This window comes from Astatotilapia calliptera, chromosome 12 (genome assembly GCF_900246225.1).
Source record: "Astatotilapia calliptera chromosome 12, fAstCal1.2, whole genome shotgun sequence".
Lineage (NCBI taxonomy): Eukaryota > Metazoa > Chordata > Actinopteri > Cichliformes > Cichlidae > Astatotilapia > Astatotilapia calliptera.
In genome coordinates, this window is record NC_039313.1 from 1,149,586 (window position 1) to 1,168,855 (window position 19,270).

The 19,270-nt window shown below is 43.8% G+C and overlaps 1 protein-coding gene across 1 annotated transcript; it reads right to left on the reverse strand.

The window, feature by feature from the left end:
* Nucleotides 1-88: 88 nt before the first annotated feature.
* On the reverse strand, nucleotides 89-19,007 carry hmgcra (3-hydroxy-3-methylglutaryl-CoA reductase a). Its single transcript, XM_026186498.1, has 20 exons — nucleotides 18,875-19,007; nucleotides 18,403-18,576; nucleotides 18,213-18,324; nucleotides 18,046-18,133; nucleotides 17,878-17,962; nucleotides 17,691-17,796; nucleotides 17,059-17,165; nucleotides 16,857-16,973; nucleotides 16,617-16,777; nucleotides 16,091-16,344; nucleotides 15,856-16,016; nucleotides 14,348-14,542; nucleotides 13,285-13,443; nucleotides 12,973-13,130; nucleotides 12,736-12,841; nucleotides 12,098-12,268; nucleotides 10,855-10,995; nucleotides 10,538-10,696; nucleotides 941-1,095; nucleotides 89-380 (listed from the first exon to the last, which is right to left on the reverse strand). Exons 2-20 carry the CDS (start codon nucleotides 18,562-18,564, stop codon nucleotides 329-331), a joined length of 2,649 nt encoding a protein of 882 aa, XP_026042283.1. The 5' UTR covers nucleotides 18,565-18,576; nucleotides 18,875-19,007; the 3' UTR covers nucleotides 89-328.
* Between the last annotated feature and the right edge of the window lie 263 nt (nucleotides 19,008-19,270).

The window sequence follows — 19,270 nt, forward strand, 5'->3', positions numbered from 1 at the left end:
TATGAAGCATAAAGTGTGATAAACAGCATGTCTCACACATCAGTGACCCGTATGATGGTATTTGTATTCACAGCTCACAGACTGGACGTAGGAGGGGAGGCATTTTAATTTGACTCCAGTGGGCTGTAAAGCTTACATCATTCTGCTGAAATAAAAGAAGTCATGAACTGATTGTTCATGTAAACATACGGATTCATCCTTTAATGTCAGAATAGAAACTGCTGAGCAGAAAGTCTCTTTGATTTGAATCGTCTTTAAGGTCAGCGATGAATCACTCGCCCCTTTCCGATTGGCCACGTGAGTTTTCCCAGCAGACCCAGCTGTTCTTTCACGATGCTTCCCTGGTGCACGTTCCTGCCTCCTGCAGGTTTACCTTCGACCTGTGAACAGAAGAGTCAGAACAGGTGCCATCATGGCGTCGTTGCACCAAAACAAAGACAGAATAGATTCATTAGATCTCTGTGGTTGGTAGAATTAAATAATGATTATTGACATTCACATTTTAAGTATAACACAATCATTGAAATGAATTATTCATTATTACAATTCATTATAGGGAGTTCTTCTGATTTGGACAACACTGTGACAGCCCTGCAATATCAGGAGCAGCTCAATAACACAAATCAGTCTGCTTGCTTCAGTGAAGTGCAGCGCTTCTGTTTGACTGGCTGTAGATAAAGAATCATTAGGTGAGAGTTTGTACAAACACAAATACAAATTAGTCTAAGAAGGTGGTTCCCAAACTGTTTCTGCAAGGCCCCCCTTTGTCCTACGAGAACCCCCCCATCGAGACACACACACACACACACACACACACACACACACACACACACACACACACACACACACACACACACACACACACACACACAGATTTTGTTTTTAAATCCCATTGCAGTTTATAATGACGTAACTCCAACACTGGATTACAGGCTCTTACCTGTTGTGGGTCATGTGACTCTTGACCAGATGCCCAGCAGCCAGAGCAGCCATCAGTGAGAGCTCTCCAGCGAGTACGGTGGCACACACGATCCTGGCCAGCTGTCGGGCGTTCTCACCTGGACAGTCCTGACTGGCTCCTTGCACACCCAGCATCTACACACACATGAACACACAAGTTATATGGCAACCAAATCCTTCCACGGATGCAGCTTTGAATGAAACAGTGCTGCTAATCCATTTATCCATGTAAGGATCTAAAAACCACACGACTGTGACATGTTTGTGTCACTGTGCACCAGCACGCCATATACCTCTGCTCACACTTGCACTTGGTCCTATTTTTAGTTGTGACTCACTGCAGACGCACAGGTACAACAACAGACTGTGCAAACTAAAAACAGTCGTCATGGAGACACGGTCCAAGCTGAAATCCAAAATGTTTTGTTTTTACGGACACTGCTGGACATTTAACATCTGCATAAAGTAAATGTGTGGCGTGTTCACTGTGTGTGTTTAATAAAAGGTGCTCAGGGACACGTGTCACTGATTTGTAATCGTCCAGACAGACACGAACTGGGAGGGAAGCAGAAATAAAAACTGTCTTTATTGAATCAAAGTCTTTTTGAAAAGAGCTTTGAACGGATTGTTGAGGAAGCTACGCCTGCTTCAGTGGAACGTCATTGTTTTCACTTTTCCTGCTGCAGATGACCGACTGTAAACGGGTTTGCTTTGTTTCTCTCCCGTCATCTTAGCTAGCAGCCTGCTAAACTCTTTTCACGTGACTCACTGATCTACTGTCACAGCAGCGAGTTACACGACTGACAGTTTTTACGGCCTCTTACTTTGTGCTCACTGTGACCAGGAGATATTTTATTTTGTATTCTTATGATCACAGTTATAATCAGAAGTATCAATCATCAATCATTTACCATTGTTGAACCAGTTGACAGAATAATCTTTGAACCATATCTAGGTTAACATTAATCTACACAGATTATCAGTACTCTAATCAGTCTATTGTTGTTCTGTACTATTCATGTTATTTGCTTAAAGCTGTTTCACAGTTCTGTAATCACTCAGAAGCCTGTGGGGCCTGCTGGACCCTGCCTTGGTTCTATGTTCCGTTCTGCACGTACACAGGCCTTGAAAGTACATGCACGCTCTTATAAAACACATGAATGTGTACACACACCCTTAGTAAGAATAGGAGGGTTGTCTGAGGACAGTTTTCTGACAGATATACTTTCACAAAAGGCACGAATGTAATACACACTTGTTTTCTCTAACAACTAGCAGTTGATGTCCATATTAGGTAAACTCTCTGAACAGGCCCAAAACTGTTATCATTTCCAGTAAGGTCTGACTGTGTTACGTCATCATGGGATCATGGGTTATATAAGGATGGGGAGCGGTCCACTCTTTGGAGATCTGTGGCTGTACGCTTGTCTTCCCATGCTTCTGTCTTAGAAGTGTGCAATAAAATCACTATGTTTGTCACCTACACGGACTCGGCTGTTTTTCCGTCTTACCCAAACCGAACCAGACGTAACAACTTGGTGCCGAAACTCCGGTTGGGGGAGAGGGGAGCTTGCAGCTATCGTGTGGGTGACAAACAGGGGCGGAGGCCAGCAGCCTGTCTGAGTGACGCCAGGCGTCATAAGAAAAGGTGAGTGCCACCTGTTGATTTTTATCCAAAGGCGCTATATTGGAAGTTAAAACTAAATTTAATTAAATAATATTCACTCAGTCTGGGCTTCTGGCGTTGGTCCATAGTGATCTTGACTAATTAGTTGTAAAATAGGGCATAGTAGTCTGACTAAATTCATTGTTGTTCATTTTGGGGGTGAATTTTGAGTTAAGAAGTTATGTGTTTAAGTTAATACGGTTTAAGGTGTGTGGAAACAAATAAATACGGTTTAAGAGGTTAAAAATGTGGGTTGACTGGGAATGCCAGCCAGTCAATCGGTAGTGTAGGGTTAATTTGGTTTTGATTGAGTAGCAAAAACGCGGTTTTGGGTCTCAGGTAATTAAACTGGAGGGCAGGGTACCCACAGTGAGGCTTTTAAAATAAGTAAATTTAATTTAGGACTGAGAAGCTAGGCTCTCTAGGAATGCAGTTGTTCAGCGTTTTGGCAGACGCCACATGCAACGGACGCGTTGTTATGGTTAAGCTCGGTTTGGTCTACCGAGGGCACTTGGGACGCCCTTAATGGCCAGGTAATCTATGAGTGATTGCCTTCTACTGCATTAATTGGCAGGTAGAGTCGCGGACCGGCTGCCTCCTATTTAAACGTCAGGAGCTTGTGAACTTTAAGTAAAGCCAAAAGCGTGATCTGGGATATTCACGCCGCTGGTGGAGGTCCGGGTGTCCGGGCGGGGAAGCAGTTTTAAAGTACTAGAACTTAGTAATTTGACCGTTTGTCAAGGCGGCGTACTTGAGACGGGTAATTGATCAGCAAGAGCGAGGCTCTGGGCTGAAAGATGCTTTTAAATTAGTCAAAAATTTAGCAACACCAGCAGAGAAATAGAGAACTGAGATAAAGTTGTTCTGGCATATGGTGTTTTTTAGGAATTTGAGCGCTATCGGGAGGGCGTTCCCGAGGTGTGTATTGACCAGCAAGGCTAGGCCTGGGCTATAGGTGCTTTTAAATTAGTCAAAAAAGATAGGAGTAACCTCTTCTGGTATGACGTCTATGCGGGCCCGTGTGTATATAGATTATAAATTACCGGTGTGTGTAAATAAGTTGTATAAATCTGTTAGATTTGAAACTCCTGCTAAAAAACTTCCTCTCTACAACTCTTTTCTCTTCTCTCCCTCTTTCTCTCAGTTGGGATTCTGTGTGTGTATGTGTGCTGGAGAAAAAAAAAAAGGAAAAGGGTCTCTCTCTCTCTGTCTCTGTGAGGGAAAAAAGGTGGGGGCCGAGTGAGCCCGCGGGGCCGAGCGGGTCCGCGGGAGCGAGCGTGTATGCTGTATGAGGAAGAAGGGAGTGAGAGGGCGCGAGTGAAAAAGAGTAACCGAGTATTTGGTGATTTTTTTATTATTTCAGAGGCACTGGGTAAGAGTTTTGACTTTAGCTGTGAGAGTTGTGAAAAGAGCAGGTTTTTCTTTTGTTGTAGACTGTGAGTAATCGGTGTTTTTCTGCCTATTGTGCTGCGTGGAAGACACAGAAGTGTAGAAATGTTTGTGGTTTATCTTTGTTTGACGTTTTATATAGAGTTGGTTGAATTAGGGTGATTTCTCCCGTTTAAGGGAGGAGTTGCATTGTGGTTATGTTAAAGCTTTGCTGTAGGGGTATGTGTGTGATTTTGTGCTGGCTTCGCATGATTAAATGGATGCACAGAAGTTTGTGAGTGAGAAATTGTTATGGTGGGGTTTAATGTTAGTATAGGGTCAAACAACGCCCACTGTTTTAGAAAGGCCCAAAACATCATAAAAGGCACCTCACATCCGGGCCACTCCATGTTCGAACTGTTGCCCTAAGTCAGACGGTACAGGGCAATCAGAGCAAGGACTAATAGACTCAAACACAGCTGTTACCCAACTGCAATAACACATCTGAATACTACAAAAATGTCCACCATGCCACTCTGGTGTTAATCTATGCACGGTCTGGAGCATGACTGTGGGAATACTTAGTATGTTAAGTATTCTATCTATTTTATTTATTGAATTTTATTGTTTTGTTTATTTTTTGATATTGCTAGGGAGGATGCAATGATCGGGGACCATTCTTAATTTCGTTGGTCTCAAGACAATGACAATAAAGTTTTTGATTTTGATTCTGATTCTGAAATCCACCCTCCTCAAGAGTTCAATGATTTAGGCAGTTATGTTTATACAAATACTAAATGTATGTTTAGTGTCTTCATACAGGTGTTTTTTCTTAACCTGGAAACCTGAGTACGGCAGCAGAAGACAGGCCAAGCTTTGGCTAAAATTCACGGCTGGACACCAGAGTTGTCCTCACACCTCCCGGAAAAACAAAAAAGAGAGAATGTAGTTTGAGGCAGGTTTTTCTCGCTGAACTGCTCTGGGTGCTGTCTCCCTGAATCTCACCAGTGTTAACCTCTGGCGGAAGACATGGAGAAAAGGAAAAGATGTTCCTGGTAAATCACTGAGACAAATAAAACCACACACAACCAGGGAAAGGTATGAGAAGTGTGTGGAACAGACACATGTGCGTGTTAGAGAAATGCCTCGTTTGAGAAAAAGTTAAATTAACCCATATACAGACGCACCCATACATGCAATGAAGAAACAGCTTACATACATGTGCACGTACATGCAAGGTTAAAGTCGCGACACTTAACATACACCTGTTTTTAAATGATATAGTTTATACATTACTGACAAATAAACCCTTTGGGTTGCAGGACAACAACGTAACGTCAAAAGACAAAGACACTGGTCTGATGATTAAGTGAGGACACGACAAATTTAGTGGTTAAAAGGGTCGAATTGGGACATGTTTTTGTTGATTGTTTAAGACAAATGACTACTGAATGATAGGAAATTCCTTTTTTAGGTTTCTAAGCAGGATCTTAAGAATTTTAACACGTACCTGTGTTGTCCTGTCAACTTGAGGGGTTATGAGTTGATTATATGGTGAAGAAAAAAAACAAAAAAAGGGGGGGAGACGAGATCTTTGTTGTTTCGTTGTTTTTCCCCTCTCTGGATAACACAGCCAACACAACACAGCCAACACAACATCATTTTCCTGTTCGCCTGTTTTGTTTTTGTTTTTGTTTTTTCTGAAAGCCGAAGCTGACCTGGACTCCTACCCTCCCCTCTACCATCGACCATCTTTGACCCTTTGACCCCTGAAGGCCACAGCAGCTGGACTCACAACAACAACTTGAGGATGTCAACAGTGCTGCAAAAGAGCGATCTCATGCAGCAGAGACGGAGAGCACTAAACCTAAAGCCCGTTTCACTACACGGGGGAAATTCCCAGGCTGCGTCAGCTGACAGAGCTGTGACGAGACGCGCATTAAGCCCGGAAGAAAAGGGAGGGTGAGCAAAAGAATGCTGACCTCTGAGAAGAGCCGAACGGAAGAGCTGCAGAAGGCCGTGGAGCAGAGTAAGGACAACATAAACAGACTCCAATCTGACGTGGAAGGAAAGACTCTGAGGTGTTTGCCCTCAGTAAGAGCTCAAGGCATCAGAACAGAAATTGAGCATGGCTCCGGAGGAGCTGGCTGCTAATTGAACTCATCAGTCAGACTTGGAGTTTCACGTACAGGACTTGTAATCAGGCGGAAGCTTGCTGGAGCAGGAGGTCGTCAGACTTGACGCAAAGCTCCAACAGCAGGAGTAAACCCTGAAAGACCATACAGAGGCAAAAGGGTCAAGTTACAAGGAGAAGATGCAGGCAGCTGCAACAACGGATGAAAACAGACCCAAAGAGGAGGGGAGGACTCTAGGCCATGCGTCAGGCCGCTGGTTTACCTAAACTACAGAACAGGAAGGTGATGAACACAAACATACACCAACACACGAATACACACTTCTGCATGCGCCGACTTAGAATGAAGAGAAACACACACATGAACACTTATGCACTCGCTAAGGGAGTAAAAACTGATACATACCCATGCACTAAAATCAAAATGTTGATTTAATTTACTAAGAAGTGACACACAATGCTCCAGCTGCTGCAATGAAGAATGCTTTACTGACAAAGGCTCAATGCTGCACACGACAACGTAAAATACAGAATTTGCTATAATAATAAGCCCAGAGGGCATTTGTGTGGTCTGGGGAGCAGAGTCCGGAGCGGTTTGGTTATGAAAACGATGCCTGTGCGAGATATCCGGGGCTTAAGGCCTCGACTTAATTGTTTACTGTACACTAAAAGGAAAAGAAAACACTCTGAGCAGTGGTGCAGAGTGAAAACGAGGAACTAACAGTGTGAGTTTTATTTCAGAGCGCCACGTCATTGTGATGGAGATTTAATAAAGGAGGAACACACGGACAAAGAAGAAGAGAAGGGGGGACAGCCCTTGAGCACGATTGCCTGAGGCATTAAAGTTCTGTACTAAATTCGGGTTTCCAGTGGGAGAAAAGTCACGCAGTGCCAGTAGTAGAGCTAGGTTGAGTGATGATTCTAAATTACTGTAAGGAAATCATCCTACACCCGTTCCAGTTTCATGATAACGGGGATCTAGACTTTGTTGAACCCTAGGCAATTTGAACAGGTAAAATTCGAGTGACCAAGTAGCAGTTGAATAAAAGTCATTGAATAAGTGTTGAAATAAACTGGCAGAATTAAGAGAATTAAAACATTTCAAGAGCTCAACTTACTTAATGGTTCAATTTTGTTTCACGAACGCAAAACATATAGGTTTATGAATATGAAAAGGTTGCAGTGGTGTTGATTTGACTCTGTGTAGGTTTAGGTTTGGTATTTTTATTGATGGGAGGGATATTCAGTGACAAGTCCTAAGACCCGGGCGTCTGCATTTTGTTTTATATTTTGAACAGTGCACTGATTTTTGTTTGTGAATCTTTTCTTTAAGCAGATCTGCACATCGGAAATTACAAGCATTACACGTCGGCGAGAAAATTGTTGTAAGTGAGTTTCTCCGCATTGAAATGGGTTCTGGAGGAAACACTTGTGGGGACAATTAGAAACGAGAGTCCCTGTTTAAAAAAGGATTCAGCGAGGTAATCCAAACTCAAGTTCTTGTTTTCTTTTTGAGATGACGTCATTTTGCTGAGTGTGGAAACTAAATGCGACGACAGGTTTCACTATCAGCAAAGAAAGAAAGAATGGATGAATGGATGAAAGACTGGAAATAAAAACAAACGGACTGACTGGTAAAAGATGACAAGACTTGACCATGACTCAAGGTTAACCACCTCCACCTAGATAGGATAAAAGGGTGGATGAATTTATGTGTGTTTCTTTTACAGGAGTAGAAGGATGACAAAATATTCGAGGATGAGTGAACCTGTAAATGCCATTTGTGTGTCTTGTGTTGCTTACAGAGGTAACTGCGCAGCGTTACCATTTACATTTTCTTCCCTACAGGGTTACAGTTTTAATGTTTTTCTATTACAGGATTTCTGGGCGGAGGTGTGAAGAAACGGTGTTTATGGGTTAGGAGTGGGGGATGCTATTACACTGTATTCTGGTGAGAGTGTTGGGGGAGACACACCCTGTCTTGAAAACTGTGATTCTTTTACAGGAAATGTTTTATAGCACCTATGGAATGAGGATGCCTGACTACGGTCAATGTGCTGCTGATGTTTGCTTTGCTTTGGTGAGAAGGGTGCAGTAGAAAACAGACAAGTGACATGAAAACAAGTAATAATAACAAATAACAAATTTGGGGACAGTTTGACCTAGAGCCCACTAACCGGCCATTAGGGGCTCTCGCTCTCTCTCTCTCTCTCTCTCTCTCTCTCTTGGAATAACATTGCCCAAAGGGTGAATAAAGCAAATTCTGGCAATAATAGTGGTTTAATGATTGGAGAAATCCTGAACATGATACTTGTCTGTTGTGCTGAATCGTTTATTACTCTTATGATTTGCAGGTGGTTGTAAATAAGCTGTTTACTTTAACAGGTTTGCTTTTTAGCTGAATTGCAAAATACAACTAGAACGATTGATTGAGACTAATCGCTACTAACCTGAAACTGAGGAGGTTCTATATAAGGAGGAATTAAAACAGGTATAAAATGCATCTGATCTTTAATTGCAGGTGGGACCATGAAGATTTTTTGGTACAGATTGCAGGTTGTTGCTCATTATTGAAGTGTGCTCATAAAGGTAAAAGCTATATAGGGGGTCTATCATTTGGTCTGTGTTTTAATAATTTAGGTATGGCAAAATTAAAGGTTTCTAGACAATTTAGGGAACGAGTGAGAAGCATAATTAGATGATCAGAATCTGAGTATTACACTCAAGTTAGAAAGAATGCCCAATTTGTTTGAGGTCTGTTGTTCATTTTTATACACACCTTGCAAATGTGCTTATAAGGAGCTGGCACGTAGTCTGGGAAGGTCAAAAGCTTCATCCGACAACGGATCGGATTGATATATTGGAGCTATTGACTTCACGTGCAGAGGGTTAAATGCATGCACGCTTACACACATAAGCATGGCATAGGATTGGAATAAACAAAGTCAACAACATTAGGTTAGGAGAGCCAGCGCAGGAGAGGTGTTGGCTTTCTGTCTCTTGCAGAGAAGGGAACAGACACCAGACGGGGACACGGAGATATGGGGACCCTTCACAGCAACTGGGGTCAAGTGTCATGGCCTTGGGGCTCCTTGATAAGATGGATCCCATAACCACAAGCGATAACCAGGAAGGGGTTGGCGAAACCTAGGAACACCAGAGACCAACGTGGTTCGAGAGGCTTTTGGCAAAAAGGGGGACACGGCGGTCACAACGGACAACAAACACACAGATCTGTGTAGCGACTGAAGGGTGGTCTAACCCCGGAAGTCGAAGAAAGAAGAATCCGAGGGCGTTTCTTCACTTCAAGAGGAGGTGGCAAAGGGGCCTGAAGCGTGTCAGGCTGAAACTCGAGTCCGAAGCTAAAAGAACAGCTGGGTTGTGGGAAAATTGGAAAACAACGGAGGCGTTGGGATTGATAAGTGTCATAACGTGTTTGTTTGGTTTGGAAATAAATCCTGGTGTGAGTTGGGCTGGCAAGCCAGCCCAAAGAGGAGGAATGTGACCAGGAGATATTTTATTTTGTATTCTTATGATCACAGTTATAATCAGAAGTATCAATCATCAATCATTTACCATTGTTGAACCAGTTGACAGAATAATCTTTGAACCATATCTAGGTTAACATTAATCTACACAGATTATCAGTACTCTAATCAGTCTATTGTTGTTCTGTACTATTCATGTTATTTGCTTAAAGCTGTTTCACAGTTCTGTAATCACTCAGAAGCCTGTGGGGCCTGCTGGACCCTGCCTTGGTTCTATGTTCCGTTCTGCACGTACACAGGCCTTGAAAGTACATGCACGCTCTTATAAAACACATGAATGTGTACACACACCCTTAGTAAGAATAGGAGGGTTGTCTGAGGACAGTTTTCTGACAGATATACTTTCACAAAAGGCACGAATGTAATACACACTTGTTTTCTCTAACAACTAGCAGTTGATGTCCATATTAGGTAAACTCTCTGAACAGGCCCAAAACTGTTATCATTTCCAGTAAGGTCTGACTGTGTTACGTCATCATGGGATCATGGGTTATATAAGGATGGGGAGCGGTCCACTCTTTGGAGATCTGTGGCTGTACGCTTGTCTTCCCATGCTTCTGTCTTAGAAGTGTGCAATAAAATCACTATGTTTGTCACCTACACGGACTCGGCTGTTTTTCCGTCTTACCCAAACCGAACCAGACGTAACATCACCCTGCAGGCTTCCCTCCTGCTCAGCTCTTCATGCACTCAGACCGTGCACCACGCATCCATCAGTCATTGTCATTACTGACACCTCTAACTGAACAATATTACATGATCCTAAACATCTAACAGTTGTGTAACCACTTCAAAATGAAAAGGACTGCCCAGTGTTAACTGTTGATCTTCGGTTGCTTGACATGCTTGATGTGCTCGTACCTGCAGACAGGCCTGTTGTGGAGGCAGGTTGGTCCCTCCTCCTACAGTGCCCAGCTCTATAGATGGCATAGTACAGCAGATGTGCAGGTCGTCTCCTGCTGGGCCTGACGGCTCCATGAGGGTGATGCAGTTACTGCTGCCCACTGACTGAGCTGGGTCCTGTGTGCACACACACACACACACACACACACACACACACACACACACACACACACACACACACACACACACACACACACACACACACACACACACACATTAACACAGGACACATGGGAATAGCTGTGATGCACAGCATTTCCTCACAGGTCATTTACCTGTCCACATGCTATGTAGATGGCTGTGACCAGGTTGGCTGAATGTGCATTAAAACCTCCGATGCTTCCTGCCATGGCTGAACCCACCAGGTTCTTGTTGATGTTAACTTCCACCAGAGCCTCTGTGCTTGTTTTCAAAACCTGAAGGGAGCGAGACCGAGACAGCAGCATGAAACGCTGTCGTCCTTTTACAAACCATCAAAGCGATTCATGAAAAGTGCAGCCACGGTTTGCTTCCAATGAGCTACATCAGAGACCTGACAGGTGGAGCTGTTCTCAAACAGCGAGTCGTTGTTAAATGACAACAGGAAATACTTTAAATACTTTTTAAAATTCAAATCTTTTCAAATGAAAATAGAATTTTAGATGTGAGTGTAGTGTTTCGATTAAAGACGAGTCTCTGCCAGAAAGATGTTCTTCATGTAGGTTAAATCATAAACACCTTCATTTACAAACTGCATGCTGTCTTTGTCTAAAGTTTACATTTGTTTAATGATCGGAAACATTGGGGTGTGACAAACATAAATACACGAGGGCCAAACACTTCTCACCCCACTGTGCACACAGTAGTGATTCTTTGTGACACAGTACTGCGTGCACTCTCACAGTATTGTGTTATAAAGAATGTGATTCTGAAGTTCAGTGTTTTGTGCCGCAGAAAATAAAAAAGCACTGAATGATTGATCAGATCAACATGTTTGACTCAAACTGTGGAGGAAGATCCTGTCAGACTAAGAACAGCAGAGAGTTTAAATATCAGCGTCATTTTTCAAGTCCTCGAAACTCTTCTGGACATTCAAATAGTTTTTTTCCTGTGAACAAACTGTGGTTCAGCTCAGCAGGTCCCCCAGGAGGACACTGGAGTCTCCAGATGGGACACACCCAGTGACTCATAGGTAGCACAGGTAAAGAACTCTAACTGCACCTGGTGGGTAAAACCACACAGTTGTGCTCTGTGACGTCATCCTGTTAGAGAGACGATAAAGGTCCATCAGACTTCTGAGTGTTATGATCAATAATTTTGAACTTAGATCCTGTTTCTTCAGTTTTGTGTGACAAATTGAATCCTGTTTTCTGTCAGACTGTTTTTAACCCTTAAGGTTGTGCTTAGATTTAATACTTCTCTAAAAAGCAGAGTCAGTACGTGCATCTTCTAAAGTGAAAGTTTGCTTCACTGCAGGTTTCTGCTGAAACTCTATTGGCAGACAGTTAGTCCCAGTAAAGGTTACACAGTGCTTCCTACCTCTCTGACCACCTTGGCAGGGATGGTGGCTTCGCAGACAGCAGACTTTCCCCGGCCCTCGATCCAGTTGATGGCAGCTGGCTTCTTGTCTGTGCAGTAGTTCCCACTAACAGCCACCACCTGCAGCTCTGGGAAGTGCTGCTGCAGTACCCTCAGAGCCTCCTCTGTGCCCTGCGGGTAGATCAGATTCATCACGTATGGTTGCTACGTCATAAATGCATCTGACACAGCGACGCAGGTTCATGTTGAGAAACGCTGATCCATCTAAAACAGTGTTTCCAGAAGTGCTGAATAAGAACCTTTGTTAATCCAGTATGAGTGAGCACTGGGTGATGGTGTAAGTAAATGGTAAATGGCCTGTATTTGTATAACGCTTCACTTAGTCCCTAAGGACCCCAAAGCACTTTACACCACATCCACCCATTCACACACACACACACACACACTGGTGATGGAGCTACATTGTAGCCACAGCCACCCTGGGGCGCACTGACAGAGGCGAGGCTGCCGGACACTGGCGCCACCGGGCCCTCTGACCACCACCAGTAGGCAACGGGTGATGTCGCAGAAATCCCTTTAACAAAACAACACGTGTGTTTCTCCACATTAAACAAAGCTGCAGACACGACCACAGTTACCTTAGAGATCATGTTCATCCCCATCGCATCTCCAGTCTTTGAATGGAAGCGGATATAAAGATTTCTCCCTGCCAGACCCACCAGCAGCTTCTGAAGCCTCGCAAACCTGCAGACAGCAGTCCTCCGTCACACAGGAACAACACACACTGCAGACACACAAACAGAGACTGCAGACACACAAACAGACACACAAACAGAGACTGCAGACACACAAACACACACTGCAGACCAGTTTACCTGCTGGTGTTGTCAAAGGCGGCTTTGATGGCCTGAAAACCGTGGGTGCTCTCCAGCCAGGCTTTGACTTCAGCAGCACGGCAGGCAGAGGGCAGTCTGACTACAGGGCCCCGAGTCATGCTGTCAGCCAAGATACGACTACGGGCTCCCCCACCCAGCTACACACACACACACACACACACACACACACACACACACATATATATGGTAAATATCGACACATGGTTCACAGTGTTTTCATATACTGCGTTCATGCTGTAACTCGTCCTGCAGCACATGCAGAGTAGCAGTAACAACACATGCAACACTCACTGCGATTGCTCGACAGCCGCGGTTGGTGCTGGCGACCAAGCAGCCTTCTGTAGTTGCCATGGGAACTTGGAACTGTTTCCCATCCAGAAATAGTGGTCCAGCCACACCCACAGGTACGGGCACATAGCCAATCACGTTCTCACAGCAGGTGCCGACAACCTGGGAAACAAGGGCTGTGTTCAAAATAACTTAGTGACATTTTATTTTAAATCTAAGAATTGATGTTTGGACCAAAATAGTTTCTCAGAAAATTAATACTGTACTGGGAATCACCACCACATCCCAGTAAATAAGGTGAGAGAAAAGAACGTGAGAACTTTATTAATCTCAGAGGAAATCATTTGGTCACAGGTGCTTCAGGACAGTAAGAACAGCAACTAAAATAAGTAACACAGATACAGCAGAGCAGCTGTAATCATAAATGTCCCAACACATTACACACAGCTAACATATACAGTGGGTCACGCTGAGACGGCCCGCTCATTATACTGACTGTGTACTTTTCAGTGTGTACAGTTCTTGTAGTGTGTACGTGTGCTCCTCCTGTACGACGTGATGCTCCATCATGTTGTCACCTGTGCGACTGTAAATACACCTGAGCTTTCCTCCCACTGCTCTGTGGGTCAGGCTGCAATGCTCTGTGTTCATTAATGTTACAGTTATATTAATAATTATAAATGGTAATGATCAGTATAACTAGGCTCACATGTGTTTGTTTTAATAAAGCTTCTGTTGAGTTTTTTAACCTTAAATGACCTTTGACCTTTTGTTTGATCTGTTTGGTGCCTGTTTTCTTTGTTTTACCCAGCGCTTTGTCACTTCCTGTTTATCAAAACAAACTTTACTTTATAAACAAGACTTTGCTATGATGTGTGTGAACAGTCATTACAGTTGTGTGGTGATAGCTTATAACAAAGAATGTGTAACAGGTACAACACACTACTAAAGTCTTCCTCCTGTCCTTGCCCCGTGGTAAGGCCCTTTGCTTGAAATGTTGAGGTAAGTTTGGAGCAGTTCAGGCAGAAATTAGACGACAACAGAGGAGAACGTAGTTGTGTCTCACCTTCGAGTAGTCATAGTTTGTGTACGGTAAAGAGGAGAGCGCAGAGGAACAGGGAAGCTTGGTTGATAACATTTTTCTTCTAATGGCCACGCCTCGCTCTGCGGTCTCCATGATGGCTTCCAGTTTGTAGGCAGGGATGTGTTTAGAGCTGACCAGGAGCATCACCTCAGCATCACTCAGGAAACGAGGGCCCAGCTGCAACAACCAGACTCACGGTCAGTTATAGTCTGCGCAGACCAGACACTGGGGATTTACTTTAAATACATGATAATAAAATAATATACAGTAAGATAATAAAATAATATACAGTAAGATAAAATAACTAAAAGACTGAAATAATTCTGAAACGTCTTCATAAACATGTCATTTTCCCCCCACAACAAATAAACATTATGGAAAACAGGTCATAGCCAGTTCATTAAATGATGATGACTGTTGGCATTGACACCATACATGCTGCTTATATAAATATCTACACAGTCCTAACTCAGCAGTAAATGCTGTGGACTACATGCACGCTGTGGTCAAACATTCACTAATTCATTGAATTTCATGGTAATTTGGTTTAATGTTACTTTGTAAGCTGCACGTCGGCCACATGATTCCTGCATCATTGGCAGAGTTTATTTAAAGTAGCTGCTGTGTGTATGAGTACTTTTGACCCCGTGTTTGTACTTTTACCACACAAATGACAGAAAATTCAAACTTGTGAACCAAATTCTTGTTTTTGAAAATCTTTCCAGTTGGAAAAAGAACAGTTCAAAGACATCAATGCGTCTGAGGTTACCGTGGCGTCCGTGACGAGTGTGTGTAAACTGCAGCTCTACAATCACTGCAGATCACACCTTTGTGCAGGTATTTTCTCTTTAAGTAGAGGTGATCTGTTTAACTTATCAAACTGCAACTGAATGAGGTGGAGGTAGGCGGGGTCAGGTCTGCTTTAAAGTGAAGGCAGTCCCATCTTGTAGCTGCAGTTAGCTGCTCTTACTAAATCAAAAGTTGAAACTTTTTGTGGGCTTGTCAGTCTTCCTGTGATAAAGCTGAACCGTTTCAACTGAAAGGGAAACGACATGAGTCAGAAAAGATGAGGAAGGACAAACATGTCAATGGCCTCCACCTGGAAACACTTCCTGTTTGGGGGCCATTGTTTTCCCCTCTTCTCCACATTCACACCAAAGCCGCTGAGGCCGACACCCTCGACTACCTACCTGATGAGGTCAGTAACTTGATTCTATACTCTGATTGAAACGAGCTCCTTTCATTACCAACAACATAACATGTTATGTCAGCATAAGTGCGTTCAAAGCAACATAACGACCCTGAAGTCCAGCACATATACAACTGATGCCTGAGCAGATATGTGTGGGAAATTATTAGCATTCTTTAAAAGATCACAACTGATGGCAACAGTTTTAATATCGCATGATTCGAAACAAAGAAAATGACTAAACGTTTGTGGAACGAGTTTTTCGAAGACGGGCTTCAGCGATTTGCGTCTAATGGCTGACCTTAGGGTCGTTGAGGATGGTCACACAGTGGTTCAGGTCTCTGGGCTTTTGGGGGAGCATGTTCTCCGTGCTCTCAGACTTGGATTCTTCTTCCCTCGTTACAAAGAAGCTCCTTGGATGATGATCGTTGTCGGCAGCAGACAGGGGCCGGATAACCTCGTCTAGGATAACAAGGTTGAATTTGATAACAAAGCGCTAACAAGTCCGTCTGTTTTACCACTATCAGTAGACACACCTCTCTCCTCCTTATGGGCGGGTCCTGGAACAGCCATGGTGTGAGCGGGGGCGTGGCATCGTGACGTAACTAGATCCTCCCTGCAGCAGGGCTCAGATGGGGATGGAGGATTTAGGGTGTGTGTGGAAAGGGAGATGGGGTTCTTCAGTGACAGCGTGGATTCCATCTCAGCCTGTTCAAAGAAGATGTACTTGATAGCCAGCAGCAGGGCCAAGAGCAGACAGATCATTTGCTCTATGTCCATAGTTATCATCCTGTAAGGTAAGATGAAGAGGAACATGTTTCACTTCACAAAAGCACGACAACAGGAATGTCCAGGAAAACTCTGCAATTCCATTATGAACACAAACACAAAGCACAGGTGACCCTGACCACCCATCTCTTCACAGAACAGAGTTTTTGCCCTTTATGTCTCACACAGAAAGTCTCATACGTTCAGCAGCTCAACAGCATGTGCAATGCTCCATGGGGCAGTTATCACAACTGTGCGAACGTTAAATTAAAACAACCTAAACTACTGCATCACCTCGTGAGGTAGAACTGCCAAAGAGGTTTATCCGGCTCAATTCTCCTGGGTGAGAAGTGGTCCAGCTCCATGCCGACCCCGAGCATGTCCACTGCAGAGTTTATGGACAATGGTTCAGCAATCCAGCGGCTGTGAGCATGAACCATGACCAGGCCGAGAGACTGAACGTGGAGCAGAGACAAACATTACACAATTCTTCAAATAAAGACAAAGACACTAAGTAACCCGTTAGAAGCTTACCATGATCATTTTGACCCTCTGTGTTACAGGATTGGGTTTGTTGTCCTCCTCCTCCATTGCTCTGGACAAATCGTTGAGCTGCCAGATAGGATGGCCCCCCTGACTCTCGCGGGACAGCTGAACGAACAAATAACAGGAACAATCAAAGAAACCCGCACAAACATCAACATGTCAGACACATGCAGGAAAGCTGTGCCCTTACCTCCAGCAACAGGGAAACACATGCTGGGAAGAAAGTCATGAACACAAAGTAGTTGGCCAAGACAGACATGCATCCAAAGCAGCACATGATTTCCAACTGCCTTACACCTGCAAGACACCACACAGATATCCGCTCGACAACAAGTCACACCTCTATAGCATCATAATTACAGAAAGGCGTTATTCACTTTCTACAGCAACACTCAGTTTCTAAAGTCTGTCCACTATTACAACAGCAATGATAAATTCAGCGTAGTGTCCAGTTTGGTGACCTGTGGGGGAAGAAACCACACCTGGCACTAATGTGCAGTCACACAACCTTTGATCTGATTACTAATGCAGTTATGTCCAAATGATTTCACATATAGAAGAAAACTTGTGATTAATAGTCAAACATGTGGGAAACTCAACTGGTGCTAAAGTGACCAGACATAAATACACGACAGCTTCCAGCAAGCTGTGAAAACAGATGATTCAAACAGTGCTTACTTCACAGCAACGTAAAAGTGGCTTCAGGTTACATGTAAAACAGTATGTTTGTGTCTGACATCGGTTCATGGAAACTGTGGAAAACAAGCTCAGGAACCCACAAGCTAGTCTCTCCTAATGCGAACACCCAACAGGAGCACATACCTGACATGGTTCCCACGCCGATCACTAAGCATTCCACCAGAGCATCCAAAGTAAAGGCAGGTCCAAGTACCGCCATCCCATGAGCAATGTTATCCCTCACTTCATCCTGAAAACATATGAGTGACATATCAGTTTCTCCGCTGCTGTTAGGATGTGGCAATAAAAACCAAAATATAATAGTGCATACCTGAGAACTGGAGCTCAAGGCAAACTTGGCGAGAGCGCATGCTTTGGAGAGGTCGATGAGAAGCAGAAAGAAGGGCAAAGCCTCACTGAAAGACAGGATCAAACTCTTTATCGCACGTTTCTGAAAGAGCTCCTGAAAAAAGGATCTTTTTATCAAGTGTGTCCTTACTTGAGGCCAGTGAGCTCCTTATCAAGAAAGTGAATGACAACTGTGCTGAATACAAAGCTGGAGAAGATGGTGAAAAGGCCAGCGATGCCTACAGGAAACGCAGACGGAGTCAGGTCAAAAGGGAGAAACATCACCGGCATGTCCTACAAACACACGAGCACTGATACCTAAAATATATTTGGACCCCAGCTGTCTCAGGTTCTGGAACTGGAAGTAAATATAGACGATGGCGATACAACGCGTAATGGTGAGGATGATGACGTCACTGCTCAGAATCTCCTGCAATAATAAAAAACAATAGAATTAATAGAATAAAATCGCACCACTTGTTATTATTGACACTGATCCTTTGCTCACCTCTGTTTTGGGGCAGTCGAAGTTCCAGCCACATATCTGGTCATTCCCAGTGAACATGTTCATGGACATCATGCAGACAGTGAGGGTGACTGTCCCCACAATCACCTCCCAGGGGTGAGAGGCCACCACGAGCCCGTGGGCACGGAACACGCGGGTCAGCATGCTGCAGCGGGGCTACAACATAACACATGTAAACCGAAGAGCTTCCCGAGGATGCCCGATGATAATCTGACAGTTTGAAACGGGATCGATTGGTTTGATTTCTACAGCGTCTGGTCAAAAGCGCTTAATACGTTAAGATGACAGCCCGTAGAAATGGTTACTGACAGGGTTCGGTTTTACACCACAGCTATTTTAAAGTGCTAAATAAGAAACTTTATTTATACGATTTCAATAAGTCAATTACTCATATAAACCTGCAGGTTATTGTTATTTTACTAGTAAAATGTCGTTGTGTGAGTGACTGACTTACCTGGTAAGAAGATGATTATGGAGGTCCGCTTAACAGCGCGACGTGCAGGAGATGTGAAGCTGCAGATTACACTGCGCTTCACCTCCCAGTGTCACCACACCGATGGAACCATGGCACGCTATGGTGTCATGCAGCACTTCCACCTATCAGCTCCGTCTGACGCTTCGCTAGCGTCGTTGCCCCGCCCCGTTTCCTAGGCGACAGTAGTACTAGGGCATGGCCAAAGCTAAAACGACTAATCTCGCCACACACACCAGGCTGTATGTAAAGATCACGGCATGTTAGTTAGCTGTCAGGCTTTAGAGTCCCCCTTTTATTTCTTTTAAATAAATTAAAACAAAACCTATCAAAATTTTAAACGAATATCCTCATTTTTGGCTCTTATTTTTCTTAAAA